This window comes from Phascolarctos cinereus, unplaced genomic scaffold (assembly GCF_003287225.1).
Source record: "Phascolarctos cinereus isolate Bilbo 61053 unplaced genomic scaffold, phaCin_HiC Scaffold_4;HRSCAF=312, whole genome shotgun sequence".
NCBI lineage: Eukaryota > Metazoa > Chordata > Mammalia > Diprotodontia > Phascolarctidae > Phascolarctos > Phascolarctos cinereus.
This window is the reverse complement of record NW_027555847.1, coordinates 321,316,424-321,342,829: the sequence shown is the minus strand read 5'-3', so window position 1 is coordinate 321,342,829 and position 26,406 is coordinate 321,316,424. Positions and strand designations below refer to the sequence as shown.

The 26,406-nt window shown below is 39.2% G+C and overlaps 1 protein-coding gene across 1 annotated transcript in view; it reads left to right on the top strand.

Moving 5' to 3' along the window:
* DMGDH (dimethylglycine dehydrogenase) overlaps positions 1 to 24,657 on the top strand; it is a 103,974-nt gene extending 79,317 nt beyond the window's left edge. The window contains exons 15-16 of the mRNA XM_020998451.2: positions 2,977 to 3,111; positions 19,830 to 24,657. Coding sequence (XP_020854110.1) covers positions 2,977 to 3,111; positions 19,830 to 20,045 — 351 coding nt within the window. The 3' untranslated portion in view covers positions 20,046 to 24,657. The remainder of the gene's footprint in view (positions 1 to 2,976; positions 3,112 to 19,829) is intronic.
* The last annotated feature ends 1,749 nt before the right edge of the window (positions 24,658 to 26,406 follow it).

The window sequence follows — 26,406 nt, the reverse complement described above, 5'->3', positions numbered from 1 at the left end:
AAAATGAGCTCCAGTATCTCTGCCAAGAAAACCTCAAATGGGGTCACAAAGAGTCAGACCTGACTAAAACAGCTGAACAACAACAATAAGGACTTGTCATATGATGGTGAAAGTGGGAATACAGTGGAAGAGAGAAATCCAAAACATACTATAGAAGGAGATACCAAGCTTTCAATCATGGGAGATAGATAGTTGTGTTTCCTCATGCAGACCTGCACAACTTGGCAGTAGGTAAGGGCCAAAATTAAAATAGGCTGAACTTCTTTGAGCCGCAGAGAGGTTAGACTAGAGACAGACTGATGATGGCTGGCTGCTGTGGGTCACATGACAATCAGGAGAGTATGCAGGGGCAACCTGACATTTTTCAAGGGCTGCCCAAAATCCTTTGATGGACTTAAAGTGGCCTGTGGGCCATATGTTGTGCGGGACTGCCTCACCTGTAAAATGAGCTGGAGAAGGAAATGGCAAACCACTCCAGTACCTTTGCCAAGAAAAACCCAAATGGAATCATAAGACATCAGATACGACTGAAAAATGACTGAACAATGACATCAGCGGGGACTCGTGTGATATTGTTCTGAGTGGATAAGGAGTCACAAAGCGCCTACTCATTGATAGTGAAGTCAAAAGAAGGACCAAGTTTAAGGGTAAATATGAGCTCAGTTTTAGACAGGTAAAGCTTGAAGCAGAGGAGATAGATCAGAGGGGATCCAACTGGGGGATATCCTGTGGGCAGCTAAGGAGAGGTGAGCATGCAGAGCTTTAAGCATAGGTCAAGGTCGATTTTTCCATGATGATTAGTTGACGCCTTATATTATCATTTAGGGCTATCTCTGGTAATATCATAAAGCAGGCAAATTTTAGTGGATATTATATGTACCAACTTCTCCAATTTCTTATTTAACCCTACCCCCAAACTACTTCTCCCTTTTTCCATCTTGCCCACATCCTGTTCCAGTGGGAGTTGTTCTCACATAGGTGCTAATTAATTCTTGATTAAATACAAATTGATAAGGATTTAAGGTATTATTCCTTAATATTGGGGCCCTTAGCCTTTTTTTGTGTTATAGGACCATTTGGTAGTCTGGTATCATCTTCCCATGTAGGAATGTAAACAGTTTAGTCTTATTGAATCCCTTACAATTTCTCTTTCCTAATTACCTTTTTATGCTTTTCAGGAGTCTTATATTTGAAAATCCAGTTTTCTGTTCAGGTCTGGTCTTTTCATCAGGACTGTTTGAAAGTCCTCTATTTCATTAAATATCCATTTTTTCCCCTGAAGGATTATACTCAGTTTTGCTGGGTAGGTGATTCTTGGTTGTAATCCTAGCTCCTTTGTCCTCCAGAATATCATATTCCAAGCTTTCTGATCCTTTAATGTAGAAGCTGCTAAATCCTGTGTTATCCTAACTGTGGCTCTATGGTATTTGAACTGTTTCTTTTTAGTTGCTTGTAGTGTTTTCTCCTTGACCTGGGAGCTCTGGAATTTGGCTTTAATATTCCTAGGAATTTTCATTTTGGGATCTCTTTCAAGAGGTGATTGGTGAATTCTTTCAAAGACTATTTTACCCTCTGGTTCTAAGACCTTAGGACAGTTTTCCTTAATAATTTCTTGAAATATCATGTCTAGGCTCTTATTTTGGTCATAGCTTTCAGGTAGTCCAATAATTCTTAAATTATCTCTCCTGGATCTGTTTTCCAAGTCAGTTGTTTTTCCAATGAGATATTTCATATTTTCTTCTATTTTTTCATTTGTTTGATTGTTTCTTGTTGCCTCATGGAGTCATTAGCTTCCACTTACTTAATTCTAATTTTTAATTAGAATGATGCTTTTAGATGCCCCAAATAAATTACACAAGATAGGAAAATAAATCAATTCTATTGAAATATATATATATGCATATATACATACATACACATATATAAACAGTAAAAAATTAAGAACCCCTGCCTTAGAAGATGGGATGTTGTATAAAAAGTGCTGTATATAGCATGTATCTTCAGACTTTTTTGATGTATTAACTTTCAAGGCCATGTAAGTCAAGTAAATCACAGAACTGAGATTTTAATCTAGTTCTTCTAATTCCAAAGCACTTTCTTCTTTGGAAATTAAGTTTTTACTGATATATTTTGATTTCCTTACATTATCATAATTTTTCCCAGTATCACTCCCTCTCCTCTCCCAGAAAGCCATATTATACAAAAATAATATTTTAAAGATAAGAAAGGAAAAATCACCATAACTGATCAAAAAAAGTCTGAAGATACAGGCTATGAACAACAGTTTGTGGGCTTGCCACCTCTGCAAAGCAATGAGATAGAAATATCTTCTTATAGCTCTTATTTTGAGCCATGCAAAACACTTTCTTTTATACTACATTGCCTCTTTTTGAGAGCTTTTCATACAAGAAAGCCCTCTCTAACTTCTTATTTCCCACTTTGGGCTCTGATTAAATCTTAAATATTACAGTGATGATTTATATATTAACACAATAGAAGAAATCATTAGGGACCATTGTTTAGAAGATTTTTTCAAAGTAGCTTATTTAAATCAATTTATTCTTGAATTCTTTTAAGAGAGTGAATTCTTAGTGATCTACTTAATACAGATGGAAAATGAGATGCAGCTTAAGCAAAAATGTCTAGCTCTGCATGCTGAAGTACTTAGGCATAAGGGTCACCATAGTACCTTACAAGCACAAGACAATGACTTATGTTTTCCTGTTTTCTGTAGTGCTGGCAAAATTGTCACTACAAATTACTAGACTTAAATCTAACAGCTCTTGAGAGGGAAAAGTAGCTGATAATGTCATTTTAAGACTGAGAAATATTTGCCCAGCCCTTTGATTTAATCTGTATTTTTATTTAATGTTTAATTGGCGAGAAAATCATAAAGACAAATTTAAATGCTTGCATCGATAACCTTGTCACAGTGCCCGAACAATCATTTATCATCATTATCTGGCATTCTTGCAGCCAGCAGACTTCATAGGAAAGCAAGCACTGAAACAGATGAAAGAAAAGGGGCTGAAACGGAGACTGGTCTACCTCACCTTGGAGACGGATCATGTGGATCCAGAGGGAAATGAAAGCATCTGGCATGATGGCAAGGTAAGTCCTGTACAAAGCATGTGACAAAGAGCCCAGAAACCAACTGTGTTTCAAGCGATTTTAATTTAAGGTTGTGCTGTTCTCCTTAATGGGAAATAGCACAACTGAGTAGCAGGCATATAATTTATGGACTGACATGCAAAGACACAGAAAAGAACTGAACTCAGATGAAAATGGAAAATAAAGATTGTAACAATTCTGGAAACTTTGGAATGCCACATGCCTTGATTAAAGGAAACAAAAGTGATGACTAAAATCTACAGGACAGAAAGGTCTGTTGGAAAGGCTGAATCGTTCCTACTGTCTACGCCTTCTCATATCTGAGCATATGAACTGTCAGAACAAATGCCCCATAGATCAGGAGCTGGATAGAACTTTGGAGGTCATCTAGATTGACCCTTCCTTTTACTGATGAGCAAACAGAGGTGGTCAAAAGTGAACAGGCTTGTTTAATGATACACAGGTAGGAAAAGGGATACCAGAGATTCAAAACCAGGCCCTCTGAATCCAAATCCCCAGAGGTTAGCACAGTATACTTGGCAAGTAGTAGACCCTTAATAAATGTTTATTGACTGATTGGCTGACAAACCTTGCACTTTGTTTGATGAGAAAATTTGAAGTGGAAAGTGAAATTTCTCAATGGAAAGAGGATGAAGTCCAATGAATTTGGTATTTTACTTTATGTTTTAAATGATCCATCAGAAGGAGACAATTCTCATCACAGGGATTAGATTAGGGATTTCATTGATATAGGAAGCACCTCGATGCGAGAACTTCCCCCTTCCCTTTTCTACCAATGCATCTCGGAACTTTTCTTTGCAATTTATAGTCAGAGAGTTGCCCAGAATACTGAGAGGTAAGTGACTTACCCCGTATGTGTCAGGGTGCTACGTGAACCCAGGTCTACTTAATTCCAAGACTGGTTCTTTATCCACTATTCCATACTGCCTCTTGTACTTCTTATTTTAGTGCATAAAAATAAAAATTTGGAATAAAACTTGTGAAAGTAATAGAACAGCTTGTTTCCATAGCAACTCATTCCTAGAGGGCTATAAGGTTTACAAAATGCTTGGCAATGTCTGTGGGGTAGGTGGCCTTAGGCAACAGGAAGCATTCTTAGAGGGAAGAGTGAAGTTGAAATAATTTCTTTCTGCAGAAGTAGTGGAATGACATTATTTTCACCTTGGATTATTTACATCTGGCATTTCCTTTTTTGCAGATTACAAGGCGGGCAGTGTGCAGACAGCTCTCTTTTTCAAGAACTTTTTTTTAAGTTAATGTTTGAAAATCTCAGTGATCTTAGTTTTTTTGAGGCATCCAGACCCAAAGCATGATTGACCAGAAGTTACTATCCTAGTATCTGTGAGTTTTTTGCTCCAGACTCCTAGACCCTATAGCTTACATCTATTTAGCTCCTCCCTGACTGGCATTCACTGAGACTATAGGATTGAAAGTTCTGAGAAACCTTAGAGATCATCTATTGTAACCTTTGTAGATGAGGAAGAGGAGGCACATCAGGATGAAGTGTCAAAATCATACAGGTTGATTGGATTGTCTCAAGGTCATACAGCTTAATAGCAGAATGAGACGTCCAACCCAGTCCTCCGGCTTCAAGCCAAGTACTTTATTTGCACTCACAGTCTCAGAAAGAACCTAAACAGCCTATTTATTCCTGACTGAGGATCCCTGTGACAATTTCCTCCACAAGTATTTTGCTTGAGGCTTTCCAGAGAGAGGGGAACTTCTCCCTCCAAAGGTAGCTCATTCTCTTTGTGGATAGCTTTAATTATGGGTGAGTTTGTCAATGCATTATGGCTCACTTTGCCACTTTGCAATTTTGACTCATTTCTCCTAATTCTGTCCTCTTGAACCAAATAGAAAAAGTCTAGGTCCTATTCCAAAGGATAGCCCTTCATATATATCAAGAAATAGCATATCTCACTCCCCCTATAAGTCTTTTCCTCTTCAAGCCAAAGGCCCCCATTTCCTTCAACTAATCTTTATACAGTACGATATTACTGCCCTTTACCAACCTTACTGACTCTCTCTAGCATTTTAACGTGCCTCCTAAAATATGGCACCCAGAACTGAACACAATGCTTTATTTGCTGTGACCAGAGTAGGGTCTAGCAGTACTATCATCTCTCTAGTACTGGACTTAATAGTCTCTTCTATATGAGTCAAACTAGTCTACCCACGCAAGGAATTGATTTTTGTATTTGGCATCCTTCTCCTGACTATAACAATCCTACTCATTTCCTTTTTTAAATCATCTACTGGATATTAGCCTATGCTGGGAGCTGAGGATACAAATATGAACAACAAATAAAGATAGTTTGAGCCCTTAAGAAACTTGTAGTCTAAGGACTCTGTGTGTACATGAAAAAGACAGACACACACAGAGAGAAAGAAAGAGGAGATGAGAGAGGCAGAGAGAGAGACAGAGAGACAGACAGAGATAGAGAGAGAGAAGAAGAGGAGGGAGAGAGAGAAAAGAGAGAGAGACAGAGAGAAGAGGGGGAGAGAGAGACAGAGAGAAGAGGGGGAGAGAGAGACAGAGAGAGAGACACAGAGAGAGAGAGAGAGAGAGAGAGAGAGAGAGAGAGAGAGAGAGGAGAGAGTGAGAGATAGAAAAGAGAGAGAGGATGGGAGAGAGAGAGGGAGGAGGGAGGGAAAGAGAGATAGGAAAGAGAGGAAGGGGAGAGATGAGACAGAGAGAGAGAAAGAGAGAAAGACACAGAGAGAGAGAGACACACACACACACACAGATAAACATGCCCCCAGGTAAGTTTAATACAAGGTAAAGTGCAGAGGGGACACAGTACTCTAGGAATATCTGAGGAAGGACAGCAAAACCCAGATGCAATTCTTCCTCTCTTATGAAGCACTCCTAGATCACACAAAACAAGACTGTGAAAGAATTTTGCGCCCAGGGACAGAATTTTGGAACATACAACATCATGTTAGGGGAGAGGGAATAGGGTGGAGGAGATGGGAAGGGGTACTACATTTCCTTATTTGTCATTGGCTGGTTGAGTTGTCTATCATAGCTTGTACAAGTCTACGTCTGTTATGGGAATTAACATAAAACTTACTACGTGCCAAACGCCATGCTAGGCATTGGGTTGTTGTTGTTCAGCTGTTTCAGTCATGTCCGACTCCATGACCCCATCTGGGGTTTTCTTGGCAAAGATACAGGAGCGGTTTGCTGTTTCCTTCTCCAGCTCATTTCTCAGATGAGGAAACTGAGGCAAATACAGTGAAATAGCTTGCCCAGGGTCACACAGCTGGCAAGTGTCTGAGGCCACATTTGAATTCAGCAAGGTCAGTCTTCCTGATTCTAGGTCTGGCACTCTCTCCATTGTGCCACCTAGTTAAATACTAAGTAATTTTCTTGTGGGGAGGCACTTAGCAACTGAGGGGGTCAGGAATTGCCTCACTTAGGAGATGGTGTTTGAGCTGAGATTTGAACTAAGAATTCTAAGAGGTGGGAGTGAAGAGGAAGTGCATTCCAGTTATAGGGGACACTTATTCAAAGACATTGATACAGGATATGAAGAAAAGCAAGAGCAGCTTGAATCAACAGAAGAGTGTGTGAATAAAGGCAGGGGAGAAGGGTTGGATGCAGGTTGTGAAGGATTTTAAATGTCGGATAGAGGAGTTTGCATTGGATATTGGAGGTAATTTAAAGGAAGCCACTGGATTTCACTGAGCAGGGCAGTGAGACAATCAGATCTGTGCTTTAGTAATATCACTTTGGCACTATGTGGAAGATAGATTGGAGAGGGCAGAGGCTTGAGGCAGGGAAACCAATTAGGGGAGTCTTACTGGCTGTCTGAGTGGAGAGAAGGGGAGAGATGCAGGGATGTTATGGCGGCAATATCAACAAAATTGGCAATGGATGTGGGATGAGGGACAGTGAGGGAAAGTTGAGGATGACTTGAGGTAGTATACCTGGATGACTAGAAGTATAGTTGGTGCTCTCAACAGAAATAGAAAAGTTTTTGAGGATCTGAGGGGTTAGGGGTGAGGTAGAGAAGATGAGCTCTTTTGGAAATGTGTTAAGTTTGAGATGCCTGCAGGACATCTCCATCAATATCTGTTAATTTAATTAATTAGAGAACCCAGTGAAGGGGCAAGATCTTTCCAAAAAGGGAAGTCTAGCCTGGTCATCTACTTCAGTTCAAATCAGTTTCTTCTGAGTAGTAGGTACTCAACAGATGATTATTGAATCGAAATTCCAGTTCACTACTTCCTAGCTGTGGTGTGACCTTAAACAAATCACTTTCCCTGCTTAGGATTTCAAGTGTCTCATTTGTAAAATCAAGGCTGTTGGAAAGATGACCTCTGAGGCTCCTTACTACTCTGCTTTTTTGTAAGATTTTATTCTTTTGTTCACGGATGGACTGGGTATCATATCATACTGAGATGTGGTATATACAATCACCAAAGGGAGTGTGATATATGAGTGCCCTTTGTAAAGTCACCTTTTACCTATTTGCCTCAGTCAACCATTTAGAATTTATCTGTTACTAAAGCGAGGGCAGCTAGGTGGCGCACTGGATAGAGTGCAGGGCTGGGAGTAAGGAAGACCTGAATTCAAATCCAGCTTCAGACACTCTGTGTAACCCTGGGCAGTCACTCCACCCAGTTTGCCTCAATTTCCTCATCTCTAAAATGAGCTGGAGAAGGAAATGGCAAACCACTGCAGTATCTTTGCCAAGAAAACTTCCAAAGGGGTCCTGAAGAGTCAGACACGACTTAAAAATGACTAAACAACTACTAATGTAAGCTTCTTCTGGGCAAAGAGGGATTCATTTCTGTCCTTGTATACCCATAACCTAGCACACTGCTTGGCATGCAGTGATAGGTTCTTAATGTAAGCTTGTTGATTGGTTGATTGACATTAGCTTGTATCAAGAGAATTTCCACACCAAGATCTCTAGGCGGACCAAAAATTATCCTTGGAGATATGCAAATACCTGTGTGATATGATTTAAATTAAACATCAGGATTACTAGGAAGTTTAAATCAGCTATTTTCAATTTGGTTTCCTTTTGTCAATATGTCATTGATTTTTTTTTTTTGGCTAGGCAATGGGGTTAAATGACTTGCTAGTAAGTGTCACACAGCTAGTAAGTGTCAAGTGTCTGAGGCTGAATTTGAACTCAGGTCCTCCTGACTCCAGGGCTGATGCTCTATCCACCCGATGTCATTGATTCTTAACTCACAACTCTGATTATATGCAAGAGTGCTCTAGGAGTTTTTCTCCCCCATTAATAACTAGTATGCGGACACCTTTCCATTGGGAAACTGGGTAAGACAGCGGGTCCACCTCAAGCCACACTAACAGTCCATGTGGCATAATGGACAGCAGACTTTTTTTTTTTTGAGGCTGTTGAGGTTAAGTGATTTGCCCAGCACACAGCTAGTAAGTAAGTATCTGAGGTCAGATCTGAACTCAGGTCCTCCTGACTCCAGGATCTTGGTCCCTAAGATATTTTCTTCCAACTCTAAATCTGTGAGTCTGTGAAATCAAATTACCTCCTTCAATTATCTTGACTAGGAGGCTACCATGTTCCTTCAAGTAAGAATCTCAACTTATAAAATCATAGAGTTTAGATCTGGGATCTCAAATAGCATCTAATCTAGCTTCCTTGTTTTACATGTGAAGAAACTGAGGCTCAGAAGGGTTAAAGTAATGGCTCTGGGTCATGTAGCTAACTGTTATATAACTAAGAATGTCAAAATGATTTTCCTAAAGTGTTGGTCCAACCATGTTACACACACACACACACACACACACACACACACACACACACACACACACACACACACACCCTTACTCAATAAACTCCTCTGGCTCCCTGTCTTCTCCAGGATCAAATACAAAATCCTCTGTTTAGTGTTTAAAGCCCTTCATAACCTAGTACTGGGCAGCTAGGTGGCTCTATAGTGCCAGGCCTGGAGTCAGGAAGACTCATCTTCCTGAGTTCAAATCTGGCCTCAGAGACTTACTAGCTGTGTGACCCTGGGCAAATCAACTATTTGCCTCAGTTTCCTCAGCTGCAAAATGAGTTGGAAAAGGAAATAGCAAACCACTCCAGTATCTTTGCTAAGAAAACTCCAAATGGGGTCATGAAGAGTCAGATATAACTAAAAAACAACTGAACACAAAACCTGATCCTCCTCTATCTTCCCAATTTTCTTACCCTTTACACCTCTGTTCATACTGTTTGATCCAGTGATGCTGGTCTCCTTTTCTCAAACAAGATAGTCTTATCTCTAGGTTCTGGGAATTTTCTAGGATCATCCTCCATGAGTGGAATGTTCTCTCTCCTTATCTCTACCTCTTGGTTTCTCTGACTTCCCTAAAGTCTCAGCTAAAATCCCACCTTCTAGTCTTTCCCAATCCTTCTTAATTCTAGTCTTTCCCTCCATGGATTATTTCCTATTCATCCTGTAAGTAGCTTATTTGTGCAGAATTGTTTGCATGTTTTCTTCCCTCATTATATTTTGAGCTTTTAAAGGGCAGGGGCTGTCCTTTACTTCCTTTATGTCCCTAGTGCTTAGCACAATGCCTGGCACATAGTAAGTGGTTAATTAATGCTTATTGACTGGCTGATTGGCTGGTGGCAAAGCTAAAACCTTACCCCCAGCCCGTGCCCTTTCTGCTCTTTCCACACAATTTTCCCAAACCAGTCATTTCAGTTCTATAACTCAAGGGAAATATGGAGAATTCTGAGAACATCCAAAGGAGAGTGACTAAGATGATTAAAGGTCTGGGAAATGGGGCCTTGGAGGAAAGGTTAATGAATTGAAATTATTCAGATTGGAGAGGAGAAGGCTGACAATCAGCTTGATGGCTATGTTAAAGTATATGAAGGGCAATCATAAAAGGAATGATGGGGATGGTCTCCAAATCCACTGAGGACAGAGAGGGAGTGGATTTAATTGAATCTGGAAGTGGTTAGGAAAGACCAAGTTAAGATTTGGGCTGAGAAATCTCTTTCCCTAAAGATTTTTTAAAAAAATTAAATTAACCAGACATGCAAATTAGTCTGGGACCACCAAAACCTGAAACAAATGAAACCTTGTTTAAAAGATATCAGCTTAGGGGCAGCTAGGTGGTACAGTGGATAGAGCACCGGCCCTGAAGTCAGGAGGACTGAGTTCAAATCCAGCCTCAGACCAAGCACTTGACACTTACTAGCTGTGTGACCCTGGGCAAGTCACTTAACCCCAATTGCCTTAAAAAAAAAAAGATACCAGCTTGCCAAAAGGCACAAAGTATTTCAAAGTAAAAAAAAAAAATAATGGCACAATAACCTAGCTTTACTAGGTCATTAATATACTAATGCCTACTGGGATAGATAAAGACATAGAGAACATTTATTGGGCACTTACTATGTGCCACAAACTGGAAATTTGAATACAAGCAAAAAAAAATATTCCCTACCCTTAATGAGCTTACATTCTAATTGAGGAAGACAGCATATAAAAGAAAGCTGAATCACAGTTAGGGTTGAGGTGTGGAATGGAGGAGGAGTGGTATTTACATGGGAACAAAGGTGAAAAAATCTGGAGAATCAGGAGAGAAGTGAGGATGGATGGCCAGGGCAATTCTTTTAGGCCAGGAACTTGTCACTGAGAGGGAAGGTTGAAGGGGCAGAGGCATCTCCAGGGTGGACAGGCTGCTGGGGCAGAGGAGGAAAAGTCCAAAAGACAGTTTAGATCAGAAGTATCAAACGTGCAGCTGAGACAACACCTGAGAATGGTCAGAACCTCTAAGTCAACATGCAGGCTGCAGGGATCGTTATGCATGGTTTAAAGGCCTCTGTTTCTTTTTAAGTTGGACCACTGGTTCAGATGAACCTGTCTAGAGGCAGAGAATGGATCCGGTTACCTGCTAAATTTTTTTTACTTTGGAACATCTTGATTTTCCTAAACTTCACTCTGATTTAGCTAGATGAGCAGTGTACGTGGCAGTGAGTGAAGCTCACTCCCATTGTGGCCCAGACACAGATCCCTCTAGTCCAGGTATAAAATGAAGCAAATGTTCCTGAGGGAGCCTGGGTCGAAAAGTTTGATTATGCTTCAGAAGGAACTTGCTGATGCACATGTCTTAGATCTCTCATTTATAATCTCTAGTAGTCTGGAAGACAATGTGTTTAAAAAGCGTGTATCATCTCAGCAACACTTATTCCTTTACAGAATCATCATGATGCCTCCTGACTATAGGTTTGAAACAGATAATTACTAAGCCAAGGTTTAAAAAACTAGGAGTCAATACATAGTGCTGAAAATGTGTTGGTATCTGAAAGGCTAGAATGAATGGCCACCACTAGGATTGTCTGCCGACAGATACAAGCTCTTCACTGAGGGATCTGAGTGGTTCTCCTTTGTTTAGAAGGTTGGGTCCACATGACAAAAACATTTCAAATAAAACTCTACATTCTATTTTCTTCTTGTTCTTTTTTTTTTTTGTCAATAGGAGGAAGGCAATCAGGGTTAAGTGACTTGCTCGGGGTCACACAGCTAATAAGTGTCTAGCTGGATTGGAACTCAAGTCCTCTTGACTTCAGGACTTGTGCTCTATCTACTGTGCCACCTAGCTGATCCCATTTATTATTTATCTTATGACCTCTCATATATGTCCATACATGCATATTTTCATGTCATCTTTTATGGTTTGCTTTCACAGACTGCCTCACTTTTTTCTCTTATTTTAGTTGTAGTTCTATTAATTTAATTATAGAAACCATGTGGTTATCACATAGGCTGATGTCTGAAGGGCCAGAAGCAGAGTCAGCAAGATCTAAGTTCGAATCTTGCCTTTAAGAGTTACTACCTTGACCTTAGGCAAAAGTGTGACCTTGGGCAAATCATTTAACCTCTATATGCCTCATGTAATTCTCTAGGAAATTATCTACTAATTGGTAGCATATTAGTATAGGGGGACCTCATGGTAAAACAAATCCATACATATTTTAATTGCATGTTCATGCTGTTACCAACCCTGGATTGCTCTTTCTTGTTCCCTCTGCAGATCCAAATCCTGCCCATCTTCCAGGTCTCACTCAAATCTCATCTCCTTTTTCTGACCATGACCTCCTATCATTCCATCTCTCCCTATACTTTATGCCTTCTAATCCTATTCTTCACTATCATTCTAAACTCCCATCTCAGTAATTTCTTAGGCTATTACTCCTGCTCTGATTTCTCTTTCCTCCCTTCTCAATCTCCACCTTATGGTTAACTAATCTCCTCTGAAATCCTTCACACCCTTGTGGTACCATTGCTCATCAACTGCCAGATACCACCCCTGGTTTACTATCACCATCTTTCCCCCTATTCTCCTACTTAGGTGTTCCTGAACAGAATTGTAGGAAGTCACATAACAATGATTCCTGGAGGTATGCTACTAATTTAGGTTATTTAACTTCAATTTGTCCCTAGCTGCAGCAAGGCAGTCCTTTTTATTCCTCCTTAATTGATTTCCTATCTCTCTCCTCCCCCATCTACTATTCCAAACCTCTTCTCTTCCTCAGACATCACACCTTACTCCTACCCTACCTGCTCCCTTGTACACTTCACCTCTTACTCTACTGAAAAATGAAGGCTGTCACTGAGCTCCCTCTTCTGCCCTCCTTTTCATATCAAAACCCTTTAACTTCATATCTTTCATTCTTTCAGTCTCCTATAATGGCATGGCCCTTCTCTTTGCCAAGAACAACCTCTTTCTATATGTACCCTTGATCCTTTCTTCTCCCATCTTCTTCAGAAGATTCCCTCTGAATTAAGCCCTCTTTTTCTCTAATTATCAACTGCTCCTCAGCTACTATTTCCTTCACTACTGCCTTTAGACTTGCCTAAGTATCTCTCATCATTTAAAAAAACCCCTTCAAATTATTACCCTCTCTTTCTCTTCTCTGAGCCAAGCTCTTAGAAAAAAAGTATATTATTTGCCTCTACTTCCCTTCCTCTCACTCGCTTCTCAACCTTTTGCTTCTGACCTCATCACTCAACTGAAATTGCTCTCTCCAAAGTTACCAAGGTTGCCTCCATTGCCAAGTCCTTTCTAAATCCTCATCTTTCTTGACTTCCCTGCTGCATTTGACATTACTGATCATCCTCTTCTCCTAGATCCTTGTTGTTGTTGTTTATCCTTTGTTCTTGAAGAGGACCATGACATCAGGAAGGTGATTCCATGACTTGCAAGTGAATTGGATTTAAGTGAGGGAGAGCTGTGCAGTCACTAGCCTCACTTTTTCCTCCAGAACTATCTGGTTTCAGTGGCCAGATATAGATAGGACGACTGGAGATAACCCCTCCTAGATCCTGGGTTTTCATGAAACTACCTTCCTGCTTTTCCTACCTAACTGCTACTTCTCAGTCTCCTTTGCTGGCTCACCATGCATATCATAGTTTTTAACAATGGGTGCTTCCAAAGGTTCTGTCATAGACCTTACGGGTAGCTAGGTGGTGCAACAGATGGAGTGCTGAACTTAGAACCAGGAAGACCCAAGTTCAAATTTGGTCTCAGACACTTCGTAGTTATGTGACTCTGTCTAAGTCACTTAACCAATGTCAGCCTCAATTTCCTCATCTGTAAAATGGCGATAATAATAGGACCTACCTCCCAGAGTTGTGAGGATAAAATGAGATAATATTTGAAAAGTGCTTTGCAAACCTTAAGGCATTATATAAATGCTATCAATATTATCACTATCATCATCTTTCTTTGTTCTCTATCTCTTGTGACTTCATCAGCTCCCATGGATTTAATTATCTTTTCTATGCTGCTTACTCCCAGATTCATATCTACTTTCTGTTAAGCTTCTTTCTCTCATCAATAATTGCCTATTGGACATTTTAAACCAGATGTCCAGGAGACATCTCAGACTCAACAAGATTCATTACCTTTCTCCCTAAATCCACGCTTTTCATACATATCCTTGTTTCTGTTAAAAAGCATCACCATTCTTCCAGTCTCCCAAGTTTACAACCTTGGCTTTATCCAGCTATGAGAGACAGTATGGAGACATATAAGTACAGGGATGTGCTGGAGGCAGCTCCTCCCTGATCTGGAAAAATTGATTGTTAAATTTTCAGTGTGAACATTTATATCTTGAAAATCACAAATGCTACAAATCAGAGCTTGATTTGCTATTTAGTTGATTGTCTAGCCTAATGAAAACAATGGAGAAAAATGCTAATGATATTGATTAAACTTAAAAGGCATTCCAGGCACTTTTTTTCCCCCAAGAGAGACAATTGTAAAACATTTACCAACCTACTAGTAAATAAGTATATATACTACATATACAAATTAAATACAAGATAAGTTTTTTTTTTTGGTAGTGTGGGGGGAGGCATTAACAGCATGCAGGATTAGAAAAGGCCTTCATGGAAGAGTAGCATGTAAGCTAAGCTTTGAAGGAAGATATAGATTCTAAGAGATGAAGATGAAGACAAAGCATATTCCAGGCATGTGAGTCAGACAGTACAAAGACCTGAAGACAAGAGGTAGAATATCATGTATGATGGAAAGGAAGTTGGTCAATGTGCTTGGAATTTTGAGTGTGTGAAAAAGATCAGTATATAAGAGAACTGGAAAGATAGGCTGGGATTAGGTAGTGAAGGACTAGAGGAGCTCACATTTGATTCTAAAATCAATAGGCAGCCACTGAAGTTTGTAGAGCAAGAAAGTGGTATGGTCAGATCTGTGCTTTTGGAATATCACTTTGATACCTATATATACGGACTATTGATTAGAGAGGAGAAAGACTTTAAGCATGGTGGCCAACTGGGAGGTTATTGTAATATTCCAGGTGACAGGTGATAAGGGTCTTAACTAGGATGATAGCTATTTGAGTAGAGAAAAGGAACAGAGTGTGAGAGGTATTGTGGAGGTAGAGCTGAAACTGACTGGATACATGGGGAAAGGGAAGAGCTGAGGATGACTTTGAGGTTGGGAATCTGGGTGAATGGAAGGATGGTGGCACCTTTGACTGAAATAGGTAAGTTAAGAAAAAGGATAGGTTTGGGAGGAAAGATAATGAGTTCTGTTTAGGACACAATGAGTTTGAGAAGTCTCCAGGGTATCCAGTTTGAATTGTTCAATAGTCTGATGAAGGCCTGGAGCTCAGGAAAGAAACGAGGGCCAGATATCAATATTTAGGAGTCATATATATGGAGATGACATTAAGCCCAAGGGAAATGAAAAGACTATAAAGTGTGCAGAATGAAAAGAGGGTCAAGGACAAAACCTTGGGTTACACCCACTGTTAGAGTATGGATTGAGGATAATAATCCAATAAAAGATAAGGAACGGCCAATTAGATTGGAACAGGACCAAGAGAGAGTGTTAGTCATGAAAACCCAGAGAAGAGGAAGAATCCAGGAAGAGAGTTAAATGCCTCAGAGAAGTCATTGGTCTTGAAAATTAAGAGACTGTTGGTAACTTCAAAGAGATCGGTTTCAATGGGAGAATAAGGTCAAGAAGCCAAAACAGTAAAGTGCTGAGAAGTGTGAGACAAGAGAAAATGGAGGCCATAAAAAGAGACAATTTTTTCCAAGTGTTTGGCTTTAAAATGAAGGCGAGATATAGGAAGAGAGTTTGAGGAAGTGTTTGGGTCAAGTGAGGAACTTTTTAAGGAAGGGGAGCTCTGGGTAAGATTGAAGGAAGCAAGAAGCTAGTAGATAGAGAGACATTGAAGATTAGAGAGAAATATGATAGGCAAAACAATTTGACAAGAGATTTTAAAGGATGTGGTCAAGGGTACATGTGGATGTGTTAACCTCAGTGAGAAGGGTTCCCTCTTCATCAGAGACTGGAGTAACAGAGATGAAAATGAAGACGATATTAAGAAGTTTTGAAATGTAGGGTAGGGGAGAAGAGGGAGTTCAATGTGAATGATCTTTATTTCCTCAATAAAGTGTGGAGTGAGGTCCCTCTGAGAGGATTGGGGGGGGCGAGATTTAAGAAAGGAAGTGAAATTTGGGAACACTTTCTTTGGTGAGAACAAGAGAAAGAGTCCAGTAGAGAAGAGTAAAACTATTGCCTTGTTGCAGAGAGCACCTAGTTGAGATTATATAACACAAATTTGTAGTAAGCCCAATCAGCAGGGTTGTGTCAGCTAATCAATAGAGGACTTACTAGGATCAAGGCATTACTAAGCATTAAGGATACAAAGAAAGACAAAAACATGATCTCTGCCTTTAAGGAGTTCACATTCTAATTCAGAAGATAACATATAAATAACTACGTACATACAAGATACATAAAGATTTATATGTATATATATGTATATATATATCTGTCTATACATATATGTGTGTGTGTGTGGGTGTGTAAATGGCAAGAAATCTCAGAGGGAAAGCCCTTGCATTGGAGCAGATGGGTGGGAACTGGGAAAATTCTCTTTTTTTCAGTTTTTTTTATTAATTTATTTTGATTTATCAACAATCACTTCCATCTGCTTTTGAGTTGAAAATTTTTCTCCCCCTTCCCCCCCAACCCTCCCCAAGACAGCGCACAATCTGATATAGGCTTTACATTTACATACCCATTAAACATATTTTCCCATTAGTGAAGTTGTAATAAAAATTAAAACCAATAGGAGGAACCATCAGAAAGATGAAACAAAACTCAACAAAAGGTAAAAATAAGTGTTGCAATTTGACTTCTATAGTTCTTTCTTTGGATGTGGACAGCATTTTCCATCCCGAGGCCTCTGGAGATGTCATAGATCCTCAATGCTGAGAAGGGTTCAGTTTAACAATCATAGTCATTGCATAACGTAGCTGTTATTGTGTACAAAATCCTCTTGGTTCTGCTCACTTCACTCAGCATCAGACCATATAAGTCTTTCCATGTTTTTCTGAAGTCAGCCTGTTCATCATTTCTTATAGCACAATAGTATTCCATTACATTCATATACCACAACTTGCTCAGCCATTCCCCAATTGATGGGCATCCTCTCAATTTCCAATTCTTTGCCACCACAAAAAGAGCTGCTATGAATATTTTTGTACATGTGGGTCCTTTTCCCATTTGTTTGATCTCTTTGGGATATAGCCCTAGAAGTGCTATTGCTGGATCAAAGGGTATGCACATTTTTGTAGCCCTTTGGGCATAGTTCCAAATTGTTCTCCAAAATGGTTGGATCATTTCACAACTCCACCAACAATGTATTAGTGTTCCAATTTTCCTACATCTTCTCCAACACTTATCATTTTCCTGTTTTGTCATGTTGGCCAATCTGATAGGTGTGATGTGGTACCTCAGAGTTGTTTTGATTTGCATTTCTCTAATCAATAACGATTTAGAGCATTTTTTCATATGACTATAGATGGCTTTAATTTCTTCATCTGAGAACTGTCTGTTCATATCCTTTGACTATTTATCAATTGGGGAATGTCTTGTGTTCTTATAAATTTGTCTTAATTCTCTATATATTTTAGAAATGAGGCCTTTATCAGAGATACTGGTTGTAAAAATTCTTTCCCAATTTTCTACCTTCCTTCTAATCTTAGTTGCATTGGCTTTGTTTGTGCAAAAACTTTTCAATTCAATGTAATCAAAATTATCCATTTTGGTTTTCATATTGTTCTCTATCTCCTGTTTGTTCATGAATTCTTCTGTTCTCCATAGATCTGATAGGTAAACTATTCCTTGTTCTCCCAGTTTACTTATGGTATCAGCCTTTATATCTAAGTCCTGAACCCATTTTGACTTTATTTTGGTATATGGTGTGAGATTTGGGTCTATGCCTAGTTTCTGCCATACTCTTTTGGGAAACTTCTCTTGAAGAGGGTAGGATTTGAGTTGAGTATTGAAAGAAGCCAGGATTTGGCAACAAGGTGTGACAATATTCCAAGCATGGGGGATAGCCAGTGAAAGAATTGGGAGATAGTGTGTCCAAGAGATATTCAGAAGGGAGGAGAACAATAGGTAAGAAGACTGGAGCAGTAGAGAGAGACCAGGTTTGTAGGGGCTTCAATAGCCAACCAGGATTTTATATGTGATTCTAGAAATAATAGGGAGCCATTGAAATTTATGAAGTTGGGAAGGGGTGACATGGTCAGACCTGAGCTTTAAGAAGATCACTTAGGCAGCTGAGTGGAGAGTGGACTGAAGTGGAGAGAGACCTGAGGCAGGAAGAATTACCAAAAGGCTACTGCAGTAGTTCAGGCATGAGACAATTAGGGCCTGCACAGGGTGGCAGCTACATGAGTAGAGAGAAGGAGACACACAAGAGAAATGTTGTCAAGGTAGAAATGACAGGACTTTGCAACAGGTTAAATATGTGAGTTGCTAGTGAGTGAAGAATCAAGGATGACACCTAGGTTGTGAGCCTGGGTGACTGGGACAGTCAGATGACTTCTTCCAGCACCCTTTAGCTACAGGTGAGTAGGAGCAGAGGAGTCAGATGGTAAGGACATTTCAGGACTGGGATCTGGCAAAGCAATGACAGGTCAAGGAAGCAAGGGATACAATGGAGAACAGAGCAACACTGAACTGTCAAGATTGGGAAGGAAGAAATGTGAAGCCAGAATAAGAATGATAGGGGAGGGAGGGGTGGTGAGCCTGAGGGGCTGAAGGATTGGAGGTCACAGTAAGGATAAAGAAAAGATTTAGAAGGCATGAAGTATCAAGAGAGGTGGAATGACAGGATATTATAGCTGGATATAGTAACTTGATCATCGATGTGGAACACTTGTGAGTGATGGTGAAGTCAAAGGTATGACTGACCTTCCCTGTGGGTGAATGAAGTACAGTGAAGAGGCAGGTAATAGAAGTTGAATAAAATGAGCAAGTAGAAGGCCGGGGTATCTGAGGGAACAGCAACATGTATGTTAAAGTTCCCAAGTAAAAGGGCAAGGGACAGGTTGAAGAAAAAGGCAGATACTGAACTCCTTGAGAAAACAGGGGATATGACCTGTAGGTTGGATAACTTCCAGGAGGAGCTGGATAGGGTGAAACATTTGGATTGAGTGTTCCTCAGAGATGGAGAGGTAGAGGAAGGATCTGGAAGCAACACTTAGGAGCCAGAAAGTATGTCTAATCCTCCTCCTAAACCACCAGGGCTGAGAAGGGTGCATGGGCTAAAGAGGGGAAAGACGTCTTCTGAAGACAATCATATTTCTATAAGTGTCAGAAGATGGAAGTAGCAATAAAGGAAGAGTAGAAAATGAATGAAGTTACTATTATTAAAAGTTATGAGGAAACTGAGCCCCATAGAAGTAAAATAGCATACTCAAGATCACACAGTTAGTAAGTGTCAGAGGCTTGAATTTTGCTTGACTATAAGAATGTCATAGTTATTCCTGTAGTCATAGTTATGAAGAGTTGGAGGATATCCAAGTCATTATCTAGTAAATCCTCTTCATTTTACAGTTGAGGAAACTGAGGCCCAGATCAAATGTAAAGTTCTTAATACAGTGCCCAGAGGATGTACTCACTTAATACTTGTTTTCTTCCCAGAAGAGTAGAGTCATTTGTCTACAGCCATAGAACACCATGATTTGAATGGAGTACTGTATCAGTGGAGCTGCATAATATAAATGTGTGAGTGGTTATCCACTGACTTTATTCTACTCGGGAGTGATTTCCTATTGTCGAGGACAAATGGAGCACACTCTTTAGTACATAAACGACCCTGCGCAAATGAGTGATACAGATGATGAGGATCATTTCCTTTGTCTTTCAGGTTGTTGGCAACACCACCTCTGGAAGCTACAGTTACAGCACTCAGAAGAGTCTGGCTTTTGCTTATGTCCCCATGGAGCTTAGTAAAGTGGGACAGAGAGTGGAGGTCGAACTGCTGGGCAAAAATTACCCAGCAACCATCATACAAGAGCCGCTGGTTTTGACTGAGCCAGCTAGAGCTCGGCTTCAGAAAAAGACTGGAGATAGCCAAGTCTGAATGAAAAGGAGGGAGAAAACTACCCTTAGTAGTTTTATGGCTGCTTTACAAATTGTGTGACTATGTGACTGCTCTCAGGACTATGAATCACTACAGTTCTCCTGGGAATGTTTTCTTTTCCAAATTCCACTAATGAATCAACCAAATCCAGATTTAGGTTCACTCTAATATCTGTTCCCCTTTTCTCCGCCTGCCCTCCTCCCAGCTGTTTTCTGTTTTTTTTAAAGGCAGGATTTCAAATAGGTGATTTATATGGTCCTTTCAAACCAAAAACTTACTGGACAATTTATTTCTTAAGTATTGTATCATGCAGTATTGGATCAGCAAAAAAGAAGCTGTTCTTTCCAACATGTAATCATTATAACTGTTAAAAGACAACAAGTAGTTTTATAAACTTGTATTTTTTATGCTTATAAATCAGCGAGAGAATGGTTCTGTTCATGTCTCATGTAAAAAACAAGCAAGAAAATTATTATTGTGAGGTGCCCTTTACTGGGCAACCTTAGATGAGCCAAATAAACAATTGATGAAAATGCTCACAATGGAAATAATCTTAAATACATCTTAACTTGTTTAGTACTTGACTAGTTTAATGGCAGATCTGTTCAAGTATAAGAAACGTTAAATGTTTTCACAATATATGCCTTGGAAACAACGCAGATATTGTTATAGAACAATCTCTATTGTCCTTTTGGAAGGTCGTTTTAGGAGAAAAATTGCAAAGAAAGAACTTAGTCTTCCCTAGGAATTGTTCCTTCCAAACGACTTCAGCAAAGAAACTGAAGCATAAATAGATTGTGCCAGTGAAAACACGGTTTGAATAATGAATACCTATCATTGAAGAAAGAATTAATGGAAGTTGACATCACACTGAGCTGTTCTGAATATCATTTTACAAAGCAGGTCAAAATAAAGTATAAAAGCTGACAGGGCTGCACTTAACATTACGCACGGCAAGAAATCCATTTGGAAATTATTCTTTCTTCGACTTTCAGAAATGATTTGGGTCTACTTGGCTGAACCAATTTGAAATATTCCTTTTCTTAAAGGTGACACTATTTATAACCAAGTAGTGTGTGGAATGTATGTTTTTTGCTCAAACACATTTGCTAGTTATTAAAGAAAACCTGATATGAAACATGAAAAAAACTATAGTTAGAATAAATAAACCATAACAACACTTCTTAATTTGTATGTGTCAGAAACATGACAAATTTACCAATATCAGACGTGTTATGAAACATAATATATTGGTTCAGACACTGGGAATCTCAAATCCACCCTTTTTCTTGGGCAGATCATTACATGAGGAAAGTGAAGATGCAGCCTCCATCTCGGCACGTTTCTTATTTAGCAGGCATCATATGGCTCTCTACCACTACATCTATGATCTCTACCACCAGCTGGAACTTCTACAGAGGGTGGGCTTTCCTGTGAATTAGCATGCCGGCTTTCTTAATGATTTTCAACCAAGGATGAGTAGTAGATGCCACTCTTTTTCTCAGTAAATAACCATTCACTGAGTACCTCCTTTGACCAAGACAAAAAGATAATTAAGTCAGTCCATGCTCTAATGGACTAGGCTCTCTCTGTGCTTCCATCATTGTCCTCTCAGAGTGCTGCAGATGTTATTTGGAACCCCTTTAAACAAACGGGATTGTATGATCTTGGGGAACAAATAAAGAGAGTATATGGAAGGATACTACTTAGTGCAATGGTAATGCATCCCAAGCATATGGAACAGCCTAAGGATGCAGAGACTATTGATGGAATGTTGTGTGTGAGGAGTCCAGGAAGAAGGCCTGGTAAAAGCATATGATTCAGTTATCTTGCAACAATAACAATGATGTCCTAAAACTTGTGATTGAGATTGGAGAAGGGTGAAGAAGGAAGTGGACATTAAAAGATATCTCACTTCTTCATTTGAAAGCAACTTTATGATTGTCCAAAGCATCCCAAGATAATACCTTTTCATATCTTATACTTTCACCAACTTGAGTTGGTGCTAGCTTGGTGGTGGTTGTTAAGGCAAAGTTATCCAGGATTCTTAGGATTTTCAGTTAGAAAAGACTTCAAAGATCAGAAAGGACATTGTCCAGTCCCACTGCTGTGTGCCACCTCCTCCCTCTAAGTCTAGGCCTTGCACTTGGTCAAATATCCTTCACCTTCTCCTCTACTCAGATGTACTTCAGCAAGGCTATTTTGAAGCAGATGGATGTCCCAACTCAGAGTGGGACCTTTGGGTTCTATCTTCTCTGCTCACGTACCTATACATCTCTATTCAGCTGCTGAAGCCACTATGGCTAGAAGAACATGAGCACCAAGTACTCCATGAGCAGTGGCTCCATTAGAGTGGTTGGTGATTCCTTAGTGCAACTGCCAGCAAAAGAAACTGGACATGCTGGACATAATGACTGCCAAATACAACTTGGAAAAGATTCACTGTGATCGGTTGTCCGGGGTCCAATTCCAGTAGAAGCCATTGAAGGCACTGGCAAAATATTTGAATCATGAAATGGAGAGCCGAACTTCTGGCATTATCCTCCAAGATGGTGTGGAAAGGTCAACTCCCCAGAGTCATCTTGAGTCAAACAGCCCAGAAAATGTCCAGGAAGGAGGATATCTTCTCCAAGCCCTTTGTCAGTCAGTCAGTCAGTCAACAAGCATTGATTAAATATTTACTATGTGCCAGACACTGTGCTAAGCACTAAGAACAGAAATAGAAACAGAAGACAGCCCCTATCTTAAAGGAGCTTACATTCTTTTAGGGGAGACATTACATAAAGGGGATCTGAAAATTCACCTAGCACAGAGGCATGGAATAGAAAGTCCTGTAGAGATGAGACATTGCAGCTGTGTAACCAGGAGAGGGCTGAAGACACCTCCTTCACCCCAAAGATTAAGAGCTAGAAAAGTACTGTGGAAAAAAAAGGATCAGAATGGAAAGCAGCAGTTCCTACCCAAACATCACACTTTATAGAATTTTCACACTGTGGTAGGCTTTTTACATTCTTTTTCATTTTATTCTTCACTGCAATGCATTGTAGACAGTTATCTCACAGATAACTATTCTTCCAAATGCCTGGGACTGGTAGCAAGAATACTCACAATAGTAAAGTTCTTAGAGGGAAAGTATAAGATAATTTTAAAAAATTGTATTCATGTGAAAGGCTGGTGTATGCAACTATACTCTCCATATATATAACTATATTCTCCATATATACTCTCCTTACTATCCAGTAAGGGATCTTAAGAAGACCTCCCTATGTTATCAGAATGGAATCAAAGCCACTCTTGAACAGTTTCTTTAAATGAGCAAGAAACATGCTACTGCAAACTTTAATTCAAGTATTTGTATTTTATTTAAAGATTCTGGGATGCTGAAGAATAGTATTCAGTTTGCAGGGGTCCTCTAATTTTTGATCCTTTTTCCTTCTTGAACTATTCATTGAAATAATGGGGCAATGAATAAGATCAACCACAACTTACCATAGTGCGTGATCTTCAATTTTTTCCTAATGAAGAAATAACGGTTTTCTCTTATTCTTATCTCTCCTTCTGAGAAATTTCTTTTCCTCTTTTTGAAGGACCAAACAAGCAGCAGATAGTGATCAAAGAAGTTAAAATTGCTTAGATCTTGTAAAACTATCTTTAAAAGAGCCCAGGAAGAGAAATAGAGAGAGGGAAAAGTTAGAACGAATTGGAATATCCCAAACTTTAAATTACTGCTATTTATAACACCAATCACAAAATTTTGATACCAGTTCAGAAAAGAGAAAAGTAGATCAGTGGAACAAAATAGATAAGCAAGAATCAGAAACCACCAAACTAATTAGCCCAGTGTTTGATAAATCCCTAAGTGTAAACTTCACGGGGAAGGATTTGCTATTTGTCAGTAACTACTGGAAAAACTGGAAAGCAGTTTGACAGAAAAAATTGGTTTAATTCTGTGTCTTACTCCTTAAGACCAGAATAAGTTCCAGTTCATTCAAGACTTAGTATAAAAGGTCTCATCATTTTTTCTAACTTGGAAGAAAATGGAAGTACCTTTCACAGCTATAAGTAGGGAGAGAATTCATGATCAAACTAGGAATAGAGTAAATCACATGAAATAAAAAAAAGATAATTTCAGTTTGTGAAGAGAATGATAATTTTCATAGTAATTGATATATGTATAATGAATATATTAATAATTTAGATTTTTCAGAATTGCTTCTCTTGTGAGTTAGAAGCTCACAATGTAGCTTGAAATGATCAATAAAACCTTGACAACTCTCACAATCACTGCCTGTACCTTAAGTGAAGTGAATCAAAGACCGTAAGAACCTATTCTCATCACAGAGTTCTGGTCCTGTGACCCACCAAGTCACAACCCCCAAAGACTAGACTCCAGAATTGTTGAATTGTCTTCCATTTGTGGGTTTGTCATGGGAAACTGCTCAAGCCCTAGAAATGATTGTTTGTAATCCACCTTCCCCCTTCTCTTCCCATTGTGATTTATGTATATAATCTCTGTCTTCACTACAGCAAGGTGAAATTCTGAAATTCCCAATTTGCAAATCTGTTCCTCATAATGAAACAAATTAATTAAACAGCTACCTGATTACTGGCACTTTGTCTCTGGCCTGCTGTTTTGTTATTCTCAGGTTGGAAACTGGCTCAGTAAAAACCTGTTAACAAGTTACATGAAATTGAAAAGCTTTTTCACGGACAAGATCAATGCAGTTAGGTTAAGAGAGTAAACTATCAAATAGGGAAAAAATGACTATATAAAATATCACTGAAAAAAGTCTGATATCTAAGATATATAGGGAATTAGCACAAATACCCAAGATTAAGAGTCAGTGATCAAAGAATATGAGCAGAGGTTTAAGAAAAGAAGAAATTATTAACAACAATATGAAAGATTGCTCAAAATAATGAAAGGTATACTCATTAAAACAATTCACAGAATTCATCTTACAATCACCAAATGGTAACAGAGAATTAAAAACAAATAGGACTAGTCCATGTTGGAAGGACTGCAAGACAGGGACCCTGATATAATGCTGGCGGAACTCGGAATTTGTTCAACCATTCTGGAGAAACAATTTGGAATTATGAGATAAAAGTCAGTAAGCTGTTCATACCTTTTGATCGATAGATCCCACTTCTGAATATATATGCTGAAGAGATCAAAGAGAAATTTAGACAATTAATTTAGTTGTTTAGAAATTTAGGCAACAATTTAGACACTGTTATTGACTCCTTTTCTGTGATTTGGTCTTACTTTTTCAAAGACCAGCTCCCGAAGACAACGTCATTATACTATAAGAAATGATGACTATAAAGAATTAAGAGAAACTAGGGAAAATTTCTCTGAATCAATGAAGAATCAGAATGTAATCAATACAGAATGGTAAGCAGAATCAGAAAATTATTTATGTGATGACTTTAGTATTGTAAATGAAAAGGTTAATAAAATAAAATTAGACTGGTATATAGTTTGAATGTCTACTCCTGCCTATGGAGAAGAGATGAAGAAGTACACTTTTTACCTTTTCCGGGAGAGGTGGGGGACTATAGGTGTGAGATATTGAGTACATTGCCAGACATCATTACTATGTTGGTTGGTTTCATTTAACTATTTCTCTTTGTCCTAAGGGAAGTCTCACAGGGGTAAGAGTGGGGATTGGGGAGCAACCTCTCATTGGGTTGCCATGCTATTAGAGATGTGTTTCTATTAAACAATGTTTTCAACTTGGATTACTTTTTCCTATGATAATTTAGTTCACAAAATCTACATAGCATATATCAAATATCTACGATTGTAACAATGAATATATTTTCTCCACCAATGCAGAGATCAACCCTCTATACCTTAGTAGAGAGAGTTTCTAAGAGTTGGTATGGCCAAAAGAAAAAAAAAGAATATATCATTCAGTGGTGAATCTGGTCATAGCCTCTCTGTGCTGGACTGGCCCTTGGATGAAAATCCTATGGTAAGTACCTTACTAGGCCCATACTTCTAAGACTTTTCAGCCTGGCAAGAGTTATTTGAGTTTGCAGTCCATTAGTACAGCCTTTGAGAGTCCAGGAAGAGGCGATAGACCAGAACTTTAGAAGTCTACAAACCTTAATTTTGTTGCTGTTTAGTTGTTCCGGTCATGTCTGACTCTTCATGACCCCATTTGGGGTTTTCTTGGCAGAGATACTGGAGTGGTTTGCCATTTCCTTCTCCAGCTCATTTTACAGATGAGGAACTGATTTAAACAGTGTTAAGTAAACTAATTGCCCAGGGTCATACAGCTAGTAAGTGAGGTCGGATTTGAACTCAGGTCTTCCTAACTCTAGGCCTGATGCTCTATCCACGGCTCTATTT